This window comes from Jaculus jaculus, chromosome 9 (assembly GCF_020740685.1).
Source record: "Jaculus jaculus isolate mJacJac1 chromosome 9, mJacJac1.mat.Y.cur, whole genome shotgun sequence".
In the NCBI taxonomy this organism is placed as follows: Eukaryota; Metazoa; Chordata; class Mammalia; order Rodentia; family Dipodidae; genus Jaculus; species Jaculus jaculus.
This window is the reverse complement of record NC_059110.1, coordinates 33,052,987-33,064,882: the sequence shown is the minus strand read 5'-3', so window position 1 is coordinate 33,064,882 and position 11,896 is coordinate 33,052,987. Positions and strand designations below refer to the sequence as shown.

The 11,896-nt window shown below is 43.8% G+C and overlaps 1 protein-coding gene across 1 annotated transcript; it reads left to right on the top strand.

Annotated features, from left to right (window-relative positions):
* Positions 1–1,974: 1,974 nt before the first annotated feature.
* Positions 1,975–3,012, top strand: LOC101598825 (trace amine-associated receptor 6). Its single transcript, XM_004651197.2, has one exon. It carries the CDS (start codon positions 1,975–1,977, stop codon positions 3,010–3,012), a length of 1,038 nt encoding a protein of 345 aa, XP_004651254.2.
* The last annotated feature ends 8,884 nt before the right edge of the window (positions 3,013–11,896 follow it).

Below are 11,896 nucleotides of genomic sequence, written 5' to 3'. Positions count from 1 at the left end.
CAAAAGGTCACTGAAGCAAAGGCTGAGAAAGCCTGGGATAGGGCGTTGTTTTCATAAACAAATCACATTGTTTCACAAAATCAAAAACTCAGAAAATATTGGGAAGTATCTGAAAGATATGTAGCTAAAACTATGCATTTCATTAAGTTGTGATTGATGATGCCATCATGGATGGTAAATAAAGACAAAAATAAGATATCAAAATAAAAGAGGTACTAGGATTGAGGAAAGGGTTCAGTCAGAGGAAGGGGCCTGAGGGAGGGTGACCAAAAAAAGTAATGAGCAGGCATTGTGCAGATGCACAAGGGGGCACACGCATCTGGAGTACATTTGCAGTGGCTGAAGGCCCTGGCGTGTCCATTCTCTCTCTCTCTCTATCTATCTCCCTCTTTCTCCCTCTGTCACTTTCAAACAAATATATAAAAATAAAAAAATTAAAGAAGGCATTGTGATCAAAATACATTATATACATACATGTATGAAAATTGTAAAAAATGTTCTTTAAAATAGTGATTAGTGGTTGGCAAGGCTAATAAAAATGCCTCTCAGTATGTAATGTTCAAACCAAGTTTACAAAGGCTACGCTGACAGAGCCCTGATCTCTTCCTGGGCAGGGGCCACTGGAGAACACTTCCCTTGCTCTGCACTTTTCCACTCCAGGATTGCTGATGTGACCGAGGACTGTTTCCACATTCCCAGCCTTGTGCATTACTTTCTTAGCTGTGGGGGCAGAAAGGCCAACTCCCAGGCACCAAAACAAATGTGCAAAGTAGTCACTGACTGTCAATCATGTGAATGAGCTGGAGAGGTGGCTTAGAGGTTAAGGAACTTGCCTGTAAAGCCTAATAACCCTGATTCCACAGTACCTATGTAAAGCCAGATGCACAAAGTGGTGCATGCATCTGGAGTTCATTTACAATGGCTGGAGGCCCTTGAACGTTCATCTCTCTGTATCTCTTCTCCTTCTCTCTCTCTGCTTTCAAACAAATAAATAAAAATATTTTTAAAAGAAAATACTATCAATCATGTGGATGGAGAGACACTGAATACAGGCTCCCAGAGACAATGCCTCTAGAGAGGAGCGCATCTCCTTCCTGTTACCTCAGAAAAGCTGGCGCCTGTAAACCACCTGACAGTTCTTCAAGGCCTCTGTGTAATAGCTCATAAATGTCAAGTTTTCCTCATTGCATATTATCTTTTCTGCTTGTTGAAGTGGCTCTTAACAGCATAGAAAGGCCAAGTTGACCCTTCAACCTTATCACCCTATTGTATCTTTGTAACAAAACTCCAGTACGGTGTGTAAGTCATGACTGACAAGAATGGAATGGTTCAAGTCGATAAAAAAAGAAAAAAAAAAAGAATTGTTTAACCAAAACACATGATGTCAATTAGAATTAATGTAGAAGAGGGAGTTGTTTTGTAGAATAACTTTCCTAGTAATCACTGTTGAAAGCCATCTTATTGATTCGCACCTTGCACTATGGGGATTCCATCAAAGGATTTCCTCCGGGATTGGGATGTATTTAACTGCAGGACCACATCATTTAGGCAGTTGAGCAAGATCTACAACACAGAAGCAAATCTCCAGGAGGTGACCTATGGGCCCTGTGACTGCATCTCATGTCACTGACTGCAGCTCAGACGGAGGCTAGAGGTAAAAATAAGATGTATTTAGGAGCAAAAGAAAAATCTACCAAATTAAGAAATAGAGGCATTTGCTAATTCAAGTGTAACACCAGTCATTTTGAACAATATATTATTTGTTGGACTTTGTTTTGTTCTAGGTAATTTGGAGGATTTATCATGAAAATGAAATATATATATATATATGTTAGAATTAATATCTGATCATATCCTATCCCTGGCATCCTGCTGGATTGATGTGGATCTCTTCCCCATGAGGGATTAAAAGTTAAAATCCGAAATTCTTGAAAATCACAAGGCAGAACTTTTGAGCGTGCTGACCTCAGCGCCATGAGCAGCAACTCGTCCGCAGCCGCAGCCCTGCAGCTCTGCTATGAGAACGTGAATGGATCCTGCGTGAAGACTCCCTACTCGCCCGGGCCCCGGCTCATCCTCTACACAGTCTTTGGTTTGGGGGCTGTGCTGGCCGTGTTTGGAAACCTCCTGGTGATGACGTCCATCCTCCACTTCAGGCAGCTGCACTCTCCCACCAACTTCCTGGTCGCCTCCCTGGCCGCTGCTGACTTTCTGGTGGGCGTCACCTTGATGCCCTTCAGTATGGTCAGGTCCATCGAGAGCTGCTGGTACTTTGGAGACAAGTTTTGTACTTTCCACACGTGCTGCGACGTGGCGTTTTGTTACTCCTCTCTCTTCCACCTGTGCTGCATCTCCATCGACAGGTACATCGCTGTCACTGACCCTCTGGCCTATCCCACCAAGTTCACAGGGTCTGTGTCCGGGGTGTGCATCAGCATCTCGTGGATCCTGCCCCTGGTGTACAGCGCAGCCGTGTTCTACACGGGTGTCTACGACGACGGCCTGGAGGAATTGTCCAAGGCCCTCAACTGTGTAGGAGGCTGTCAGGTAGTTGTAAATCAGAACTGGGTGTTGATTGATTTTCTGTCCTTCTTTATTCCTACCCTTGTTATGGTAATCCTGTACAGTAATATTTTCTTGGTGGCTAGACAACAGGCTAAAAAGATTGAAAATATTAGTAGTAAGACAGAATCATCCTCTGAGAGTTACAAAGCCAGGGTGGCCAAGAGAGAGAGAAAAGCTGCAAAAACCCTGGGGTTCACAGTGATCACGTTTATGATCTCGTGGTTACCATACAGTGTTGATTCTTTGATTGATGCTTTCATGGGATTCATCACCCCTACCTACATCTATGAGATCTGTGTGTGGTGTGCTTATTATAACTCAGCCATGAATCCTTTGATTTATGCTTTATTTTACCCCTGGTTTAAGAAAGCTATTAAAGTTATTGTGAGTGGTCAGGTTTTCAAAAACAGTTCAGCTAACATGAATTTGTTTACGGAACAAATTTGAGCAACCAGGCTAAGGAAGTGGGAGATACCCTTATGTGTTCCCAATGAGCACATTTTTAAACTGTGTAGGGAGGCTCAGTGGAGAGGGGACAGGTGAGAAGATGATTCTGCGTTTTCTGCTCTTGCTCAATGTACACCTTGCTGCCGCCACTGCTCCCAAGACACGAACTTGACCAGGACACATTGAATTATTTTTGTTGTTGTTGTTTTGCCTTTATTTTTTGAGGTAGGGTCTTGCTTTTAGCCCAAGCTAACCTGGAATTCAGTATATAGTCTCAGGCTGGCCTTGAACTCTGTCTCCTGAGTGCTGGGATGAAAGGCATGCACCACCATGCCCAGCAACATGTAGCATTCTTGTTTGTCTATTGCTTCTGAGCTGAGTACACTCTCTCTTTGCACTTCACTTCCTCCCTCCTTTCTTTTTATCTATTGCTTTCCTTTTATTCTGGAATTTCTGAAAGTATCTCTGATCACCTTTCCTCTTTTACCTTTCAAAGCTTTCTGCTTGATTCTAGCCCATGAAAAATTTCAGGTGTGAATAGCCTTCTCGAAGTTCTTTCTTCCTTTGCATATTTTTCAAAATATTATATGAATGCAACTTCTTGGACAGAAGTCTAATCTACCCAGTCTTTCAGTCTTTCCTGGGATTTCAGAATGTGGAGTGTGTGTGTGTGTGTGTGTGTGTGTATGTGTTGGGAGTGATTTGCAAATGCTCACTGTCTTGACCAGACTGTTGAGGTTGATACATCACTAAACCACTGTCCGCCTACATCACTGTTTCCTCTTCTAAAGGAGTAGGAGGCAGAAGCCAGGATGAGGTCAAGGTGACTATGTGGCACTCCTTTGCCGCTACTGCATTCTGGGTAAATGCTAGCACTCACAGCCACACTGGGCTATTCGAGCACATTGAACATTGCTCACTCATTAGGGGGAGTCTCTATCATAAATCTCACATTCAATACAAAATTTGTAAGTTTCAGGAACCATGTAGGATATAACTCAATTTGCAAGCATTCCGGTATTGGGTTTTTTCTTTTCCTTTCACTTACCAAACATGGGCTGCATGTGCACATTATAAAGTAAATAATCAACGACACTGACATGAGTAATAGCATCCCATCTTTGTCTTTAACAAACTGTGACTGTAGCACGAATTCCTGTTGGGTGGTGCATATTTGTAAAAGGACAAACAATAGCTCAAGCAGGTGATTAAGGTTAAAATGCATGGTACTAGGTTATGTTGGAAGCCCAAATTCGTTACCTTACAGTATGGGAGAAAATCTCTGCTAGCACTACATCTGACAGATGATTAATATCTAAAAGATACAAAAACTCAAATAACTAAACGTTTAAAAAATGCAAGCAATAACTAAGCTAATGAAATGACCAGCTCTCAAAAGATGAGGTTCAAATGGACAATACACACAGGAAACAATGCTCAGCATCTTTAGCTATTGAGAAATAAAAAGTAGAGCTAGAGAGATGGCTTAGCAATTAAGTGTTTGCCTGTGAAGCCTAAGGGCCCTGGTTTTGAGGCTTGATTATCCAGGACCCACGTAAGCCACATGCACAAGGGGGTGCATGCATCTGGAGTTCGTTTGTAGTGCCTGGAGGCCCTGGAATGCCCATTCTCTCCCCCTCCCTCTCTCTCTCTCTCTCTCTCTCTCTCTCCCTTTTTCTATGAAATAAACAGATAAAAATAAAACAAAAATTAAAAAAGAAAAAGTAATACTACATGTAGGGCTGGACAGATGGCTTAGCAGTTAAGGCACCTGCCTGCAAAACCTAAGAACTCATGTTCAAATCTCCAGGTCCCACATAGCCAGATGTGAAGTGATGCAAGCATGCAATGTCATACATGTACTATAAGGGGCGCACATATCTGGAGTTCATTCACAGAGGCTGAAGGTGCTGGGGCTCCCATTCTCTCTCTTTCTCAATAAAAAGAAAAAAAAAAAGTACTGCATCCGTCTCACTACAGCCAGAATGCCTATGATGGCGGGCTGTGGTGGTGCACACCAGTAGGAAATGGTTGAAGAGGGAAGAAGCAGGAGGATCAGGAGCTTGAGACCAGAACAGCTGTCATGACAAAGGCAACAGCAAACACTGGTGAGGATGTGGGGCAAAGGGAACACTTATTCCCTGCTGGTGGGAATATACATTAGTCCAGCCACTGTAGAAACCAATATGGAGGTTCATCAAAAGACTAAACCTGGAGTGTGGTGACACACACCTTTAGCACTCGGGAGGCGCAGGTAGGCGGATCACTGTGAGTCTGAGACCAGCCTGAGACTATAGAGTGAATTCCAGGTTAGCCTGGGTTACCCTTCCTTGAAAAATCAAAAAAAAAAAAAGGAAAATAAACTAAAACCATATGACCCTACTATACCAGTACTGGGTATACACTCAAAACACATAGGTCAACATACCACAATGATTCTTGCACGTCCGTGTTTATTGCTGCACTGTTCACAACAGCCCAATATTCAACAGATAAATAGATAATGCAAACGTGGTTCACATATAAAACGGAGTTCTATTCAGCCATAATGAAGAATGGAATGATATCATTGGTAGGAAAATGGACACAGCTGGAGATTATCATATCAAGAAAACAACTCAGATTCATAAAGACAAGTAGCACGTTTTATCTCATTTGTGGAGTCTAGATTCCACATAGATACAGAAAATCATATAAATAATATATATGACATGAAAGTAGAAGTGAGGTTGTCTGCAGGAGGAGGGTGAGAGGAGATGGTCTTGGGGATGAATGTGTTTAATCTCCTTGAATAAAAATGTTTATTAAGTTATTAACCTATGTACAATGAATGTATGCCAATAAAAAACAAATGAATGAAACAGGAAGAAATATCACAAAGGAGTAAAATTAAGTGAATTCCGTAAGAAAATATTTAGTTTATTCTGCCAATAGTTTTTACCCTTCTTCCCAACTAGTCTCCTTCCTGTTTTCATGGGTGCATGTGTGAGAAGGAGAGAGGAAGACTCAGTGAGGTGTTTTACGGTTGTTTGTATGAATGTGGGTAGGGTATTATTTACTGGAGCCTGGGCAACCTGAGGAAAATAACTGCCAATCCCTTCGCAACCATTAACTGCCCACAGTCCCTCAAAGAAGAGTGAGGAGTTTTAATAACTTTTAGATCATATTCACAAGCTTATTTCTTGCTCACATGTGAAGCCAAATATGAGCCTTGAGCACTATCTTAGCATCCGACCTAAACATCAATAACTCCATGATGCAAGCTTGTTAGATTTTAGGGACTCAGCTTTTTTATCCTGAGGCTCCATGTCGGCTCTGCCTGAAATGACACACTGCATGCAGTGTAATATCCAGCGGCCAGGTACACAGCCCCCCTAGTGACAGGAAAAGTAACCGCACAAATGAAATGTTTGCCTCTCAATGTCTCCACCACACTTTCCTTTTTGCTTAGTGAAAGTTATTGCTAAGGATTTGGATTTGGCAGAAACTGACTTAAACACATCAGCGTTTACTTCAGTAATAACGAAGTTGCAATGGGGTGCTTGCTGCCCATTTGGTGTCTCAATCATGTTAGAGTCCAGGGCCCTTCGGGACCACACAGTCTACAGTGTTTCCAAAACTGGCCCTTGGAGCTCCAGCCAAATGGCACATGTTCCTACAGGGACAGAGGGGAGAGGAGCGAGAAGAGAAGGCTTTCCTGGAGCCCAGCTCTCGACTTCAGTCCAGAGGGAAGACTCCCAGCACCATAGAGGATGGAAGAATAATATGTCAGCTGAGAAATAAACACTTTCACCAAGTGGAATAACTTAGAAAATGAGAGACTGATAGAGAGGGGGAAGGGGCATGATGGAGAGTGGATTTTCAAAGGAGAAAGTGAGGGGTGGAAGGAATTACTATGGGGTATTGTCTACAATTACGGAAGTTGTCAATAAAAAAATAAATAAATTTAAATTGTTTTAAAAAGACAAAAATAAACCTTGCAGCCAGATTGTTCAAGAAGAGTTTTCTCTACAAATCTGTAAGACATTGAACAGAGACATTAGCTAAGGTTTTCTCAGTGGCTTCTCTTTCATCACCGGCTCTGCTGACGTGAGACTCCGACTTCTTTGGCCTTCCAATGTGGACTCTCCAAAGAGCTCCAGGTCTTCAGTGCTGCATTAAAACTGCCATGAGGTCTGCAGCTCATGGACTGGGCAGCTCCTGGCTTCCCTGCCTCTCCAGCCTGCAGTTGGCCATTGTTTGGTGACCTAGTATCTATGGTGTAAGCCAATCCAGGAAGCCCCCACCCCTCGCTGTATGCGGGCTCAGTTATATGGAATCCATTCCTGTAGATATCCTGGCCGTATTGATAAAGCACGTGAGATTTGAATCTTTCGTGTGTATGCCTGCATTGTAGTTAAACACATCACTGTTTGTCAGTTATTCTTAGGGAAGTCTCTGACATCGTTACCCTCATTTACTCTTACAGTAGAGTTACTGAAGTCTAGACAGTAAAAGCTACACAGTCCAGACGGACTGGATGGCTGGGATTTGGAACCAGGACTATCAGGCATAGAGATTCTACTTGTACCCATTCTGTGAGCCTGAAGAAATGGCATCATGCTGGCTGAAACTTAGGACACTTGGAGTTCTGGGCTCTAAGTCCTAAGCCCTGTCACGGTGTCCATAGTGAAAGTTCTGGTATACGCTAGCTGGGGAGAGACTATGTTATGATTAGTGATATGAAAGATGTTTGAGTTGACTTTGAGACTAAAATTCACAGTCCCGATGATCAGAGTTAAAACTGAAACATACAAGAGCAACAGAAGGAGAAAAGATGACGCTGAGCACTGACAGAGGTGGGGGCGACAGTACTGTGCTCAAGGAAGCAGAGAGTTCGCCAGATCCCACAGCTACAGGGCAGCTCCGTGGCACTCCAAAGGACAAGGCTTGGAAGTCTCTAGAAGAGTGAGAATATGACAGGGCGTGGAGTTGTACAGAGTTCTTGTAGTCCATGGCAGTTTAATGTTGTGTATTCCCACACAAAATCATGCTTACTTCTGATGGGAATACTTCTCAGCTGACGGTCAATTCTTGCTTTCTCTATATATAGTGTTGGGACCCTTCCCTCTGGGCTGAAGTCTGAGAGATGGGTTCCAGGAAAGCCTTCTCTTCTTGCCCCTCTTCCCTCCCAAAGTCAGTCATGAAGGCAGGTGGTCCAAGTTTGGTTTCGTGAACCGTCCCAATTGGCAGGAGTTTCTCCCAGAATGAAGTTGTTGTACTTTACCTTCTGGCTGCTGGGACAAAATACCCACCCAAAAGATGCTGATGGGAGGAAATTTTGTTTTTGTTTTGTTTTGTTATTTGGCTTACAGTCTTGGGGGGAGGCTTCATGGTGGCAGAGGAAAGCGTGATATGAGCAAAGGGTGAACAACACCTCTCCCACAGCAGGAGGAGAGCAACAGCAAGAGAAGGAGCTGAAGTCCATCAAGTGGGAGCTGGCTATCACACCCTTAAACTATCCCCCAACAATGTGCCACCTATAGCAAGCCTCTACCTCCCAAACTGTCACTGGCTGGTGACCAAGCATTCAGAACACACGAGTTTGTGGGAGACATCGTATTCAAACTATCAGAGAAGCAGAGTGGCTTGAAAATAGGGAGAGCAGGAGGGGAACGAGGACTGTGGTATAGACAATGTCAATGGTCTGGGCAGCCAGGACTCATGGGAAATGAGGGAGAACTATAGCTTTACAAAGACACATATGCCCTAATCCCCAGAACCTACGAAAGCGTTGCTTTACAAAGCCAAATGGACTTTGCTGACATGATTAAGGCTCCTGAGACATGGGGTTACCCTGGAGTACTTAGGTGGGCTCATCGTGATTATAAGAGGGTCACAAAGAAAAACAGGAAAGTGAGCCAAGAGATGTGACTATGGAAGGAGAGGTCAAAGTGACACGGCCACAAGCCAAGGGATGCAGAAGCCTTGACACTGGAAGGAGCAACAAGCAGAGTCTTGCCTGGAGCCTCTGGACGGAGCACGACTGTAGGCAGCATGTCTGTAGCCCTTCATAAAGCCCATCTCAGATTTTGACCTATAGAACTGTATAATAATGTTATTTCATTATAACCTGCTAAGTTTGTGGTCATTTGTGATTGCAATAGGAAGTTAATCCCTACATTTTCTCTTTAGAAGCTACTGATTTCTTAAAACCCAGCTCAAATACCACTCCCCTTTAAATCTTTCTTTTAAACTGTTTAATAACAACTTCTATACACATACACAATATACCACAGTCCGAGTCTCCTCCTACCACCCTCCTTTTCTTCCTTCCTACCCTCCCCCCTCCAACAAAGCCCTTCTCTTCCAACTGCCCTTTCTTCTTCTTCTCCTCCTCCTCCTCCTCTTCCTCCTCCTCCTTCTTCTTTTTTTTTTTTGTTTGTTTGTTTGTTTTACGAGGTAAGGTCTCACTTTAGCTCAGGCTGACCTGGAATTCTCTATGCAGTCTCAGGATAACCTCGAACTCACAGTGATCCTCCTACCTCTCCCTTCCGAGTGCTGGGATTAAAGGCGTGCGCCACCACGCCGGGCTCCTTTCTTCTATTTTGATGTCATTGTTTTTTTCCCTCCTGTTATGTCTTGTGTAGGTAGCATCAGCCACTGTGAGTCCATTGCCTTTAGGTCTTTATGAGTGTGACAATTTATGGAATTCATACCATACCACGGGCTGTGACAATCACTGTAGTTACCTTATTGTCTGACCTTGTCACCGCACTAGGCGATGGCTTTGTTTATCTCCACTTTACTAAAAACTGAAGCGCTGGGGAGTAACTTTGGTGATATTACATGAAAAGACCAAATCTGAACTGGCCATGCCTGTCGTCTGACTCCTTCACCTTACATTTGATTCATGGGGAAGAAAAGAGAAACCTTGAGGGAATTACCATGGGATATATTTTATAATCATGGAAAATGTTAATAAAAATTTTAAAAACCAAAGAAAAGAGAAACCTTGACCATTCCCCCTTCTGCTTGTGGCACTTCTTTGTTGTCCCTTTATTGAGAACTGACCTGGCTCTGCCTTCTCTGTTCCTGCTCTTTTGGACTGAAAGCTCCACGGAAACTTTGCATTGGCAATCTCCAAACATACAGATAATATACCGTGACCATAATCCCCTCCCACCACACACCCTTTCCCACCGTCCCCTCTACCACCTCCACTGAGCCCCTTCTTCTTTCCAAACAGTCTCTCTTCTATTTCGATGCCATCATGTTTCTTCTCTCCTGTGAGGCATGTTTTGTGTGGGTAGTGTCAGCCACTTTGAGGTCATGAACAATATGAAGATACTGAAAGATTTTTTTTAAATTCAGCATTGACATTTCGGGAATTTTGGAATCATCACACCTGCACACGATAGCTTCTGGATAAATGTTAATTGAGAGACTAAGAAAATCACATTCCGGGCACTTGGAATAGCATCACACTTTATGAACCAGAGTTTGGCTACGAGTGTTAAGGCTTCAAGGCCCCTCGGGCTTTTTTTTTCCAGGACTCCCACCCTCAGTGGAAGTTGTGGATCCCACATTAGGAAGAAATGAAGAGATGAACAGGTATATAAGGCAACATTTGGTTTTCAGATGGCCTGCCTGTGACCCTGTTGCTGAAGACACCACGGGCTACAGTCACAGGACGTTAAAAGAGCACACTGGAGCTGCGATGGAAGCCAGCTACCCACTTGCTAGCTGTCATAGTGCTGGAAAGTTCTACAGGACTTGCGGGGCAATGATGGCCACCAAGAACACAAACAGAGAATCCTGCAAGCTAGAAGGTCAACCAGCCAGACAAGGTGTACCCACTGGAGCAAGAGCAGCCCACAGGCTTTAGGGGAAACAAGCTGCTCTCTGATTGCATAGGTGGGAGAACCAAGTCAGAAGTCACAGACCTAGAGGGAAGGTTACATTGTTCTCTGGCTAAAAGGAGAGGTTATGCTCCTCAAAAGTCTTCTAAATGTCAGCCGGGCGAGGTGGCACATGCCTTTAATCCTAGCACTCGGGAGACAGAGGTAGGAGGATTGCCATGAGTTCGAAGCCACCCTGAGACTATTTAGTGAATTCCAGGTCAGCCTGAGCTAGAGTGAGACCCTACCTGGAAAAACAAAAAAAACAAAAGAAAAGAAAAGATTGAACTTGCAACTTGAGCCTCCAGCAGGTGGAGCCCTGCTGGGGAGGAGGAGGTGTCTCTGAGTAAATCTGATAGTCCTGCCCTATTAAGCATGCAAAGAGCAATTTGAGCTCTGGCTGCTGGTGCTTACTGGTTTTGGCTTCCCTCCTCCTCCCCTCTCTTCCCCCCACCCCCCACCTGTGAGGCATGCTGGAGTGAGCCAGCTTCTTCTGCCATGATGGAACTTCCTTTGGACTCTATAAGCCTGAAATAAACCCTTTCCTCCCATAAACTGCTTTTGGTTGGGTGTTCATCCCAGCAATGTGAAAGTAACTGTAACAGCAGTATATACTGGGGAGACCCTAGGCCCATAAACAGGATAAGAAAAGAAAACTGAGCACCTACTATGAGGTAAGTCAGCTCTGTCTCATTTTACAGAGCCCAGGAAGCATCACTTCTTAAACTTGAGTTGAAGCTTGCTACATTGCTAAGGTTGGCTTTGAACCCATAATCCTCTTGCTTCAGGCTCTTGAGTACTGGAATTACAGGTGTGCACACCATGCCCAGCTTGTCTTCACCTTTCCAGTGAGGGTGAATGCTTACAACTCAGTGTTGCCTCGCCATCCATCTTGAATATAAATTGGACTTTTCTATACCAAAAAAGCAGGGTGCAGTCCCCTTTGATAGTTTCCAATTTTAACACACACACACACACACACACACACACACACACACACACAC

What these genes read in the sequence shown, in the direction of transcription:
- LOC101598825 (XM_004651197.2), top strand. Translation starts at nt 1,975, where the DNA reads ATGAGCAGCAACTCGTCCGCAGCCGCAGCCCTGCAGCTCTGCTATGAG.